The sequence below is a fragment of the Leptonychotes weddellii genome, chromosome 14 (genome assembly GCF_054177405.1).
Source record: "Leptonychotes weddellii isolate Sample4059 chromosome 14, ASM5417740v2, whole genome shotgun sequence".
NCBI classification, from domain to species: domain Eukaryota; kingdom Metazoa; phylum Chordata; class Mammalia; order Carnivora; family Phocidae; genus Leptonychotes; species Leptonychotes weddellii.
Genome location: NC_138382.1, coordinates 7245350 through 7257481, shown reverse-complemented (window position 1 = coordinate 7257481; position 12132 = coordinate 7245350). Strand labels below are relative to the sequence as shown.

The 12132-nt window shown below is 44.2% G+C and overlaps 1 protein-coding gene across 1 annotated transcript in view; it reads left to right on the top strand.

The window, feature by feature from the left end:
• Positions 1-7676, top strand: part of VLDLR (very low density lipoprotein receptor) — a 29952-nt gene extending 22276 nt beyond the window's left edge. The window contains exons 12-20 of the mRNA XM_081802797.1: positions 344-562; positions 1441-1559; positions 2102-2241; positions 2574-2715; positions 3550-3696; positions 4571-4654; positions 5035-5115; positions 5958-6127; positions 7029-7676. Of these exons, the coding sequence (XP_081658923.1) occupies positions 344-562; positions 1441-1559; positions 2102-2241; positions 2574-2715; positions 3550-3696; positions 4571-4654; positions 5035-5115; positions 5958-6127; positions 7029-7064 (1138 nt within the window). The 3' untranslated portion in view covers positions 7065-7676. The remainder of the gene's footprint in view (positions 1-343; positions 563-1440; positions 1560-2101; positions 2242-2573; positions 2716-3549; positions 3697-4570; positions 4655-5034; positions 5116-5957; positions 6128-7028) is intronic.
• The last annotated feature ends 4456 nt before the right edge of the window (positions 7677-12132 follow it).

The following is a 12132-nucleotide window of genomic DNA, read 5'->3' as shown; positions in this document are numbered from 1 at the left end:
TTCTAGTTAATTGACAGCTTTTCACAGTGGCTACCAATAGGAAATGGTAGTGACGGCGTTTTCTTAAGGGGAACTCTAGAAACTCAGATGGTATCTCCTGCAACCAACACCTTCGGTTAGAAATGGGTCAGTCTTGCTTATCGAGTACACACCAGCAGCTAAATAATGGACATTCTTAGTTAGTATCAGCAAGAAGCATAGTTAAATGATCTGAGTGGTGAGCTCTGGTGTTACTCGAGTTTCTTCTCAACAAAGGTGTGGACCATTTTGTAAACAGAAAGTCCATTCTCCAGGCTCTGATGGTGTCAAACTCTTAAATTTCTTGTGACCTATTCTGTTTCAGTGCCTCAATTGATGACAAGGTTGGTAGACATGTTAAAATGATCGACAATGTCTATAATCCCGCGGCCATTGCTGTCGATTGGGTGTACAAGACCATCTACTGGACTGATGTGGCTTCTAAGACCATTTCAGTAGCTACCCTTGATGGAACCAAGAGGAAGTTCCTGTTTAACTCTGACTTGCGGGAGCCTGCCTCCATAGCTGTGGACCCACTGTCTGGGTTTGTAGTCTGTTTTTTCTAGCCTTTTGGGTGCTATCTGCATATGCCAGGAGCTTTCCTCCTGGCTGAAACAGTACTGAAATCCCAAGACTTACGGCTCCCCACAACAGAGAATTATCCAGTTCAAGAGGTCAGTGGTATCACGGTTGAGTAAGTCCGCTCTCTTCCAGGCCCTCCCTGGCAGTATGAGCGCTGACTGACGTTAACGTGTTTGACTTGATGTGCACACAGAACCTGTATCTGAACCCTTATGGCCACCCAGCATCTATGCAAGTTATTTTTAATGTTTGTCTGAACGCTTTGTCAGGTTAGCTCCGGATGACCAAACCTAAGTACTAACATGGGTTGTGAGGATTTTTTGGTAGCCATATTTCCTCAAAGCTTTCATCTAAATGTCCAAGTTGTCTGAAAGTCCAGTTGAAATAAACGGATCTCTCTAGCAACATTTCACCAAGAGGTTGCCCTAAATCGGTGCTAAATAATATAGAAAAACATCTTAGGAAGTTGACTAAGCCTCTAGTAATGACCCCTGACCCCCGGGAATCCTCGCGAGAACAGTCAGCCAAGCCCCTCCGATAAAGCTTAACGTATATTCATCTTTCACTCCTCTGAAAGAATTGGCCTTTTGTAAAGGAAATATATAACCTGTGACTGGGGGTTGAAATACAATTATCACACTTATATAGATTAATATAGTTCATAATAAGCTAAGCCTAGATTCTTAGTGTTAACTTTTGTTTACCCAGAACGTAATTTAGACAGTTGCCTCTTACTGTTGGTCTCCAGAGTTTTCTAGTCATTCTTTAAATGTGTATCCAAAACTACAAGTTTATCCCTTCTAAACCACTGAGGCTCCTTTCTCATTTAATTCTTCCTAGCTTTGTGTACTGGTCAGACTGGGGAGAACCAGCTAAAATAGAAAAAGCAGGAATGAATGGATTTGATAGGCGGGCCCTGGTGACAGTGGACATCCAATGGCCTAATGGAATTACACTCGGTATGTCTGTCCTTCCTTCCTTGGCCACCAATCCAACGGTCCCCGCAGCTTTCGCTTCCCTCCGTAGTTTATTCTGGACTACAGCAGACAGCTCCCATGGTTCCTTCGATAGCAGGAATTGTGGATGAGAGTAACTGAGCAATGCAAATCCAATGGTGGGGTCTTAACATATTAGATGCTCTGTCGTTACTAGCTTTTCTGTCCATTTGGGCCTAATATGGGACATAAATTCAGTGCATCTTGGGCCTTAGGAACTCCCACCCATCAGGGGAGAACAACATGCTCGCCTCTCTTAACACTCCTATAATGTGAATAACATATCTTAAGTCAGCTCCTCTGAGAATCCTAGGTCCTCCTTTAATCCCCCAGAGTGAGTGTGGGTACAGACCCCGCATGCTGCCTCGCAAGGCTCGTGGCACCCCTTTAGGAACCCATGCTGGAGAAGGAGCCCTGAGAATAGAATATCATATTCCCTGGATCTTTTCAGTGGAAACCAGGGCCGTGATGGCGTCTCATGAGCTGACAATTCTTTTCCTCCCCAGACCTTATCAAGAGTCGTCTCTACTGGCTTGACTCCAAGTTGCACATGCTGTCCAGTGTGGACTTGAATGGCCAAGATCGCAGGATTGTCCTCAAGTCTCTGGAGTTCCTAGCTCATCCTCTCGCGCTGACCATATTTGAGGTGAGATGTGTGTGTCACCTCTGAGTGTGGACCTCTGACTTACTAGAGAGCCTCAGGGGAGAAAGGACAGAACAGGAATGGGGCAAGGAGGAATGGGCAGAGGAGCATGACCCGAGAAACTGCTTTCACGTCAGACATGGGACAAATTCAATGCTCATTTCCTATAGCACTTGAAGAAGCCTGAACTTGCATCTCCAACAGTGTAACATCTAACCTCCCAGACCAGTGTTCAATAAATTTGCGCCATTAAACTGCCAGAAAATAACGATGACCTTAGATACGGACTTGTCTTCATCCTCGGTGTTCCTGCTAATTTGAGGGTTCTGTTTTAGGATCGTGTCTACTGGATAGATGGGGAAAATGAAGCAGTCTACGGGGCCAATAAATTCACTGGGTCAGAGCTGGCCACTCTGGTCAACAACCTTAATGATGCCCAAGACATCATTGTCTATCACGAACTCGTCCAGCCATCAGGTAACGGGAACAAGCACAGCCCTCCATCTGGAAGGCCCCTGTAAGGACAGCAGTGTGGTGTAGAACCTGCTTGGTTATCAGTGGCTCTTTAACAACTCAACTTGCTCTAAAATGGAACTTTCCCCTCCAGTCCCCTGCCTCAAACACGTCAAACATGGTGTTTTTTGTTTTGTTTTGATTTCTGACCTCCTAGGGAAGGAGCTTTCAGAACTTCAGCTCTTCCCTTTCTTTCCCACCCTCAGCATTCAGGCTTTTGTTCCAGGCTTTTCCATACCTCCCGGCCTTCAGTCCCTTGTACTAAGACTCTTGCACTGTCCTCCAAAGTAGCTTTTATGCCACCAACTTTTCCTACCTCCCCATCATGACATAGCTTCTATGCAGATCCTCAAACACATCTATCTGGTCACACCAGCTCCTACTCAAAATATTTGACTGTTTCTGTCTAAATGAAACCCTTCAACCTCCCTCTAGCTGGGTTCTGTAAGGCAGAGTGAAGACCAAGGAGGACATGCTCATCTCCTTCCCCTGAATCTTCGCTCTAAGCTTTGGGCCTGTAATGGGTGCCTCCTGCCCCCACCTGCTTCCTCACCACCCACCCGTTCCAGGCATAATCCGTATGCCACTTTCAAGAACTTTCTTTGGATCTGTGGTAGCCTTAGAGCATACTGCCTGTCCTTGTATTTCTTCTTCATCATATTGAACTTGAAGGTTGGACAGAGGAGACAAGTGTAATCTCCCTGGGAACAAAGACTCATGTCTCCAGCATCTAGAATGGGGCTTTAGGTATAGCAGGGACCACAGGACCTCTTTTAAAGGACTTTTGTCTCTGAATAGGTAAAAACTGGTGTGAAGAAGACATGCCGAACGGAGGCTGTGAATACTTGTGCCTGCCAGCGCCACAAATTAATGATCACTCTCCAAAATACACCTGTTCCTGTCCCAATGGGTACAATCTGGAGGAGAAAGGCCGGGAGTGCCACAGTAAGGCTTTTGACTTTTCAACCACCAGCAGGACCTAACAACAGGCAGCAGAATAAGACACTAGCCGTAAACCTAGCCTGGATGTTCAGAATTCTGCTTTCACCGATTCTTGGAAGAGATTTGAGAGTGTATCTGCTGCCCAGTGCAGGCCAGGTTGCTCATGTCATTCCTTCACAACTGACTTCTCACTCACTGCCGCAGTGGGTGAGTCTGTAGGTGACCACAGTGTGAACGGGACTATCCTGATGTGTCCCAGTTAATCCCGCAACAGCACTGAGCTAGCCAACTTGCAGACAACTGAAGTCCTAATGTTTTCCTCCAGAGAGACAGGCCACAGTTACTGGAAACCTTATGGCCCCAGAGGGCGACACCGTCCTAAACTCACACTTACACCCACCTTATTTTCGTCTTCTGTTCTTAGCTTTTGATTGAGTGGCAAATTAAATTCTCACGTTGTGAGCAAGGAGCTCCTATTGTGAGGTTTTTATCAGCTTAATACGGAGTCCCTGCAGGGACTAGCTTGGTTTACTGAGAACGTAATTGCAAGGCAATCTGACAGTAAGACTAGTATGTCTGATACTCTGTCCTCGAGAGCATTTCTGGTAACTTCCAGGACGGTACCGAGAGGGCTAAATGTGAATATGTATCTTTTTGAATTGTCAGATCACAAATGCTGACTGTTCTGGCCCAAGTCTCGTGTGTCTCTGGTTTTGCGTGAAGACTTCCTTTCGGCTTTGACCCGGCAACTTAGCTCAGCGGTGACTTGTCTATTTCCCGTGGGGTTAAAACAACCTTTCGAGGGGTTTGTCTGGATGAAACAGCTAGCCGCTCCGGAACCTTGGCCTTAACCAGCTTCTTGGTCTTTATAATTCAGGTTCTGCAGTTCCTGTGACTTACAGTGAGACAAAAGGTATCCACACAACAGAAATTGCACCAACTAGTGGACTAGTTCCTAGAGGTACTGGGCCCAGTACTGTGCACTGTGAATCTCAACTAACAGCCACACTCTTTGTATTTATTGCTTCCATAATTCATGCAGACCCTGTAACCACTAGTTCTGCCCCTCGCTGGTAACCTACATTTCAGCTCCAAAGCCTGAAAGCCTGCAATTCTTCGCCTGACCCAACTTATGAAGGTTTCTACTAGACAACTCTTAGTGAAATAGCTATTCGAGCGTGTGACTTTCCAATCTTTCTAGACTAGTTGTGCCTGGAATGCAGTGCAGTAGGTACTGACCCGCAGTGATGGATGCCAGAGCATGAGGTGCTCCGCCCGATGGGTCCGTTTCTCAGTCTGAATTCACATCCATCTAAATTGATTCCTTTCATTCTTCTGTAGGGATCAATGTGACCACAGCAGTATCAGAGGCCACTGTCCCCCCGAAAGGCACCTCAGCTGCCTGGGCCATCCTTCCTCTCTGTAAGTACCTTCCCCACACATCTGGATAAACTTGTTAGACGCCCACCAAGTGGGCATTTCGAATCCATCTAGAGACACCCCTCCCACCGTCACAGTACTCGTGACCCTGATTACGTGCGCTCCCTCCCCAGCCTGGTACACTGAGTTGAGTCCATACCTTTCTCTTTGATGGTATCCTTGGCACTGTGAGCAGCAGTCATACACACTCAACTATTACATGAAAGGTGCCCATTGCACTCTACCTCAGGGGTGTTAGTCTGGCTAAATACATTCCTTTAGGTAAAGAGCACTGTTTTCTTCCCCTTGGAAAGGTGTAGAATGCTTCATACAGAGGAGACATGCAAATGCTTAAATGCTTTCTTGAGGAGTTGTAGGACTTGTAGAGGGTAAATTAGAAATAGGTAAGAATCCTCAAACTCAGGGGGAAGAACCTCTAGAACAATTACTGGGTGTGGGGATTCTGAGTCCCTATGTGTGCTATAATGGTCACTTTGTCCTGGAACACTGAAGTCCAAACTTAGCAAACACACCTGGGGGACCACTTGAAAAGCTCTCCAGAAAACTCTGAAATTTTCATTCAGTTGGCCTGCGCCGGGGCCCAGAACTCTCCACTTGCCCAAATGGATGTGCTGAGCTTAACACCAGTCCACAGAATAATACTTGATCCCTGGTCTGAACTTGTTTCAAGCTCCTGGCCCATTTATAGTCCAACATCTAGTTATGCTAGCTTCCCACAACATGAAATTTTTATTAACGTCAAGTCTCATGGGTTCCTGAACATGACCTCTTTTTGTATGTTTTGAGACCAGACCCTGCTTAGTCGCCTTCTCACTTTTTCTCAGTGCTCTTGGCGATGGCAGCGGTAGGTGGCTACTTGATGTGGCAGAATTGGCAGCACAAGAACATGAAAAGCATGAACTTTGACAATCCTGTGTACTTGAAGACTACCGAAGAGGACCTGTCAATAGACATTGGTAGACACAGTGCTTCTGTTGGACACACGTACCCAGCAGTAAGTCAGCTTTGGGTCTTGATACACCCTGGCTTGCAGTAGGACTTTCTGGAAAGGAGACCACTAACTCAAGCTAAGGCTGCTTGGGCTAGGAAGAGCCATTAGGATCACAGAGCCACCAAATAGATCTACTGCGCCTGGAGATTAGACAGTCTAGCCTGTCAGAACACATGCCAGTCAGTTGATAAGCATCTGTCCCAGAAAGAATGACAAGTAAGTCAACCTAAGGTCATCACTACACTACTGGAGATATTTTTGGTTATAGAAACTAGATGTGAATAGTAGCACGAAGCAAGGGGCTCCTATTTGAATTGCCAAGTCAGCTGTCTCCCGGACACTTAAAAGTTTGCACATCCTATGCAAGGGAACAGGGGAGTTGGCTTAAAGTCAGCGTATTGAGCAAGATTCCTTTAGCCATCATTACCAAATGCTTGAAAGTGGCCTATCCTGCCAACTGCAGCTAGCTTCCTTTCAGCAGGGGAGCTAGTCCCTTGTTCTTCAGTTGAAACCCAACTGGAGTATTTGGCCTTCACTTAGGGAACAGTCTGAACAAAAAGAAAGGGGCTCAGCGCTCCCTCTCAAGCTCTCTGGTGAAACAGAGAACGGTGGTCCATTCATGGCCCGCATGTGTCTTTTCCCCATTTTTCTCCAGGATTTACGATCATTCAGTGGAATGGCAGCATGAGCTCCACTATTTTCTCTCTCTCCCAAGTAGACACCATTGAATTCAAGTGAAAACGCACCAGTGACACAACTCAGTACTGCGTTAGATCTGACTTCCCTTCCATGTCCCTTCGGTCTCTGGATGACACACTCAAAAGCAAGGTCCATCGGAGAGACTGGAGTGAGTACCACCACTGAGTGATCACCACGCTCATCCTGTACTTTTTCTCTTCCACAGATATCGGTTGTAAGCACAGACGATGACCTAGCTTGACTTCAGAGACGAGTCTTGACCTCTGAGGTCTAAAACCAATAACCCTCCACTTCGGAATGGTAACCGAGCCACAGTCTGAAGTCTTTCTTCCTCCAGTCTGGAAGAACATCAAGATATCTTTACATGGATCAAGCTTGTATACTTGACCGTTTTTATATTACTTTTGTAAATATTCCTGTCCACATTCTACTTCAGCTTCGGATGTGGTTACCAAGTATCTAACCCTTGAGTTTCTAGACAGTATTGCCACATCTGGCCAAATATGCACTTTCCCTAGAAAGCCATATTCCAGCAAGGACACCCACTTGTGCTATAGTGTATTCCATCTGTACATACACTGTATAGGCCATCTGTAAATATCCCAGAGAACAATCACTATTCTTAAGCACTTTGAAAATATTTCTATGTAAATTATTGTAAACTTTTTCAATGGTTGGGACAATGGCAATAGGATAAAACGGGTTACTAAGATGAAATTGCCAAAAAATTTGTAAACTAATTTTGTACGTATGAATGAAATCTTTGACCTCAGTGGAGGTCTGCAAAGACTGAGTGTTCAAACTACTGTACATTTTTTTTCAAGTGCTAAAACAATTAAACCAAGCAGCTTAACCATGGTCTGTGCCTATTCCTCTAGGATAAACCTCTATCAGCAGCCTGAGTAGTATCAAGCATTCTAACTAAATATATGAGCTAGATGATATAGATCTTGATGTTGTGTAACCAGGCCTGTAAATTGGCTAGTTTCTCTCACAACCAAGTACTGAAAGAACAAGGTACCACTTAATATTCACTCCCAAAATATTTATTTTGTAAAAGAAGCTAGCTTAGCCTGTACCTAAAATTCCTCTTGTTTAGAGGCAAGTTCCTTTTCTGACTAATTTGTTTCCTGATCTAGAAACCTATGCTAAGATTTCTAGCAATTCTGCTTCTTCATACTGAAGTCTCTGTTTTCCATGTTCTGTCATTATATGTAGCTCCAGGACAAGTGCCTCCTTGTCCTTGAGCTTTTCCTTGAGCAAAGCGTGTCCATCTTTTATAAGTCTACACCATCTACCATGAAGAGAGCTAGAGAGGTAACGGGTAGCACCATTCTTGAACACTCTAAGGCAGTGGTTCTCAGTAGGGTTAACCTCTCCATCCCCTGGGAACTTATTAAAAAGGCCACTTCCCAGATCTGCTGAGTGAGGGACTTGGGGGGTGGGGTCCAGGAATGTGTTTTCACAAGCCCTTCAGGTGATTCTGATGTCAACTACAGTTTGAAAACCACTGTTCCAGCGGGACTTCATGGAGAACCTATCTTCTCATTTTGCAGTCTGGCTGGCAGAAGATCCTTCTGTGGACAACGTCTGAAATTTTTAGTATGAAGAACAGATAAGGAATTTGGGCAGAACAAATAGGAGCACAGGGCTTTAAATAAGTTTTCCATCAGATTGGCCATTACTGCCTTTTTCTAAAGTCTCAAGATGTGAGCAAACAAGGGAAGACGTGAGGTTTGGAGCCCTGGGAAGATGCTCTAATTCCAAAGGGAGGTGGAGAGTCTGCTGTAGATGTGTTTCCTCTTGGGACACACTGACCAGTGCAGGAGCAAGAGGATGAAGAGATGTTCTGAGTAGCTAAATGGATGGGTGGATGACGCCTATTCTACTTGCTCATGGAATATAAGTAAGGCAGCTGACACCTTGCTTGTGGCTCAGGTGGAGACCAATGATCTTAGATGAAGTTGCTTCTGCCGTATTGTTTCATAGATACCCTGTTGTGATTTTGGTCAAATGGATGAAAGTGAAAGAACAGGCGTGGGCTTTTGTGTGTGTGTTGGGGGTGGGGGATGTATGCAAGTCTGGCATATAGAAGGAAGAGGCTATAGCTGTGAAGGAAGGACTCTGTGTTGTACATCTGTTGCTCCCTCTTCAAAAAGTCATTCCACTAAACAGGATGTGGTCTTCTGACAGAGTATCTGGAGTGCCCGTGTGATAAGTAGGTTAGTGTTCATCGTATCTCAACCCTGAAGGCCATTTGGTTGACCGAGACTTTGACCCTGCTATGATATAAACCCACCTATTTCTTTTTTTAATTGAAGCAATACAAAATTCCTACCTAGGAAGTTTGAAGATAGCAGTGTGTTCTCCCATTACAAGGACTGGTATAGTATTAATTAACGTCAAGGCCCAAAGCCATAGTTTTTAAGAATAAAATCAAGCATTATTCTCTATCATCTTCTCTTAGATTCCAATTCCTACTATGTTCTTTTAAGTTCTAGGTCCCACTACTCCAATCTTCAAAGAGTATAAAGTATTTCCTTCTTTTCCCCTTGCCCTACCTTAAGTAGCCAAGGACAGAAACCCACCTTAAGAGTTGAAAAAAATGAAGTAACTAGATATTTCTACTGAAATAAAAACAGTTAACATAGCTAGTCAATTCAGCTTGTACTAATAGTTCATGAGGACCTAAATAAAACCTTGGGCTTTAGTATCCAAATAAGAACTGTAAGAATCCTACATGAAGCATACTGGTGTAAATTTGCTATCTCTGTAGAGTTTACTAAAGAAGATGATAATTAGTTAAGAGGTAAAATAGGAAGCTTATCTAACACTAAAAGAGAGTGTTTGGAGTTAAATGTGTCACACAAAGTCACTGAACGTGGGTCCTCCAGAGACTTTAGGAATTGCTACCCAGATTGATAAGCGATGAGTAAACAAATATGTAGCATCTGGTAAAGAAATCCAGCCAAGTCCCTGAGTCCAAATTCTCAAGTGACCTTTATAAGCTATCTATTTGGCAAGAAAGAATCCCAGTTGTTCAACCAGCTCCCTGAAGACATTCTTATAGCTAAATTAGAGCCATGGCATCATCTTCAAGCCTACGGTGTTCTATTCTTGACGAACACAAGGCAAAAGAGAAAGAGAGAGAGAGAAGCTTCAACTTTGGCACTTCTGTTCCTTGTATCTTTGGAAGTCAGATACCCTTCTATAAAAGAAAAGAAAAAGAAGAAGAAAAAAATGAGAAGACAGGCTTTAAATAGCAAAACTATAGGACATTTAAAGAACTAACTCTTTAGTTTAATACTGAGAAGTGGGAGAACTAAAGTATACCTTTTAACTATCCTCACCCCCAAAGCAAAAGATTCTGGTGGAGTTTTCTTTGTCATGTAGTGTAACTAGAGGAATTTCCTAGAATTCTTACCTAGTAAAGTAGTTTATTCTTTTGAACCCAAACGGAAGCTGGAATCCTTGATTTTAGCAGCAGGGAAACCTGCAAGAAGCATATGCACTTTTGCTGTGATAACTTAGGTCCAAAAATTTAGAATACAACCTGCTAATCTTGATCACTGAGTTCGAGCTCCTCAGCTTCATCATCAAGTATCCAGCCTGCCTCTTTGGAAAAATTGGGAATTCTGTGTTCATGTTTCTGCCATACCATGGACCTAAACTGTGGAGATTCAGGAATACATAGAAGTAGAAAAAGCCTTCAAATATACCTTGTTTCCAAATATAGGCAACTTTTGTGCATACACCATCCTTGTCTGCTTTCATAGATCAAAAGCTGAATCAGAGTTAGCAGTGGGGGTCCACAGGTATTAAGGAACAGAGGACAGCGGTGTCTCAACTCTCTATTGTATCTCCCAAATCCGTTGAGCATTTCCAAGCCTGGCTCATTCAAGAAACAGGGATGAAGTGGACCACTGACTGATAGTCCCCCTGTAAACCTACCACCCAGGGTCGTAGAAGCCAGCGTCAAACAGGCTGAAGGTGGGGGTACAGGCTCTGCAGGGGACCCTGGGCACATCAATAGTTTTCTTTTTCATTGCGCTTAAGGGGAAAGTTAGATTGTCAGCAAGGAAGTTCCCAAGCACGGACTCTGGTGTCAGTCTTGATGTGGTCGCTTGGGCAAGCTACTAATCCCCTTGGTGAATGGACAAGATGGGGACTGTGTTGTGCTATGGCGAGGGTTAGGAGAATGCAGAGAAGGGCTCAGCACGGTGTCTGGCATTTAGTGGGTACAAGGCAGGTGTTCCCGCTGGAGATCACTCTCGATGCTATGCCTCTCTTTGTGTTCATCGTGGTACGATCTAGAAACTGGTATGTGACTCTACCAGTCAGAGTTACAGTAACTTAACTCATTATTGAGCATAACATGCATTAGGCCTTGTCCCAAGGGTTTTCCACTACACCTGCCTGATGAGATCTATGTGGGACACTCAGGTAGTGATATCACCTTTATATAGTTAAAAAAAAAAAAAAAAAGCTTCAAGGGTTACATGATTTAAACCCTAGACATGTAGCTGGCGTGTTTCTACCCCAACCTTTTGACTTTACTGCCTGGAACATGGACACAAGTATTTGGTGGCCTGCACAGTCTTTGCATGGCAGCTAAAGCACTTTGAATCTCCCTAAACTTCTTAATAGTTTAATAATGTGCTAAATAAATGCTGGCATGTATTTTATTTGATCTTCACAACAACCCAAATAGGTAGGTGTCTTCATTTTATAGATGTGGAAACTGAGACCACAGATAACATGGGGATTCCAAACCCTATGAGTTTACTGCCATCCCCTCTCAGAAAAGGAGGCAGAGCTGTGTAAAGGTTAAGCTGGACATCACACTGCATATTTGTGGAGTCCCTTTACTACTGATGGTAGGGTCCTTCAGCAGTTTCCCGGTGTCTCAGATGCCTTTAATGGCTAGCATCCAATATGGCGGCATACCAAGAGAATAACACTAGCACTACGTTAAGTCAGCGCGGAAGAACGTTGTTATGTGCCCATGCCTCAAGATGTCAGAAGTTCCAGAATTACTTTCCTTGTGAAGTAGAGGTAGGTTACTGGATTGCAAACTAAAAGACAAAGATCCCCTGAAGGAATTTATGGACATGCAACATCCCTCCTGTGTATGAAGATAATTGGGGAAACCAAGCTGTATCAAAACCAACTGTTCATCGTAAGGCTCTCATAAGGAAAGACATGCCCAAGAAGACAGGGAGAACTGTGACTTGGGTCAAGTGACTGATGGATCTTAGGTATTCTGGAATCAACCCCTGAGACCTGCTTATCTCATTATCACAGACACG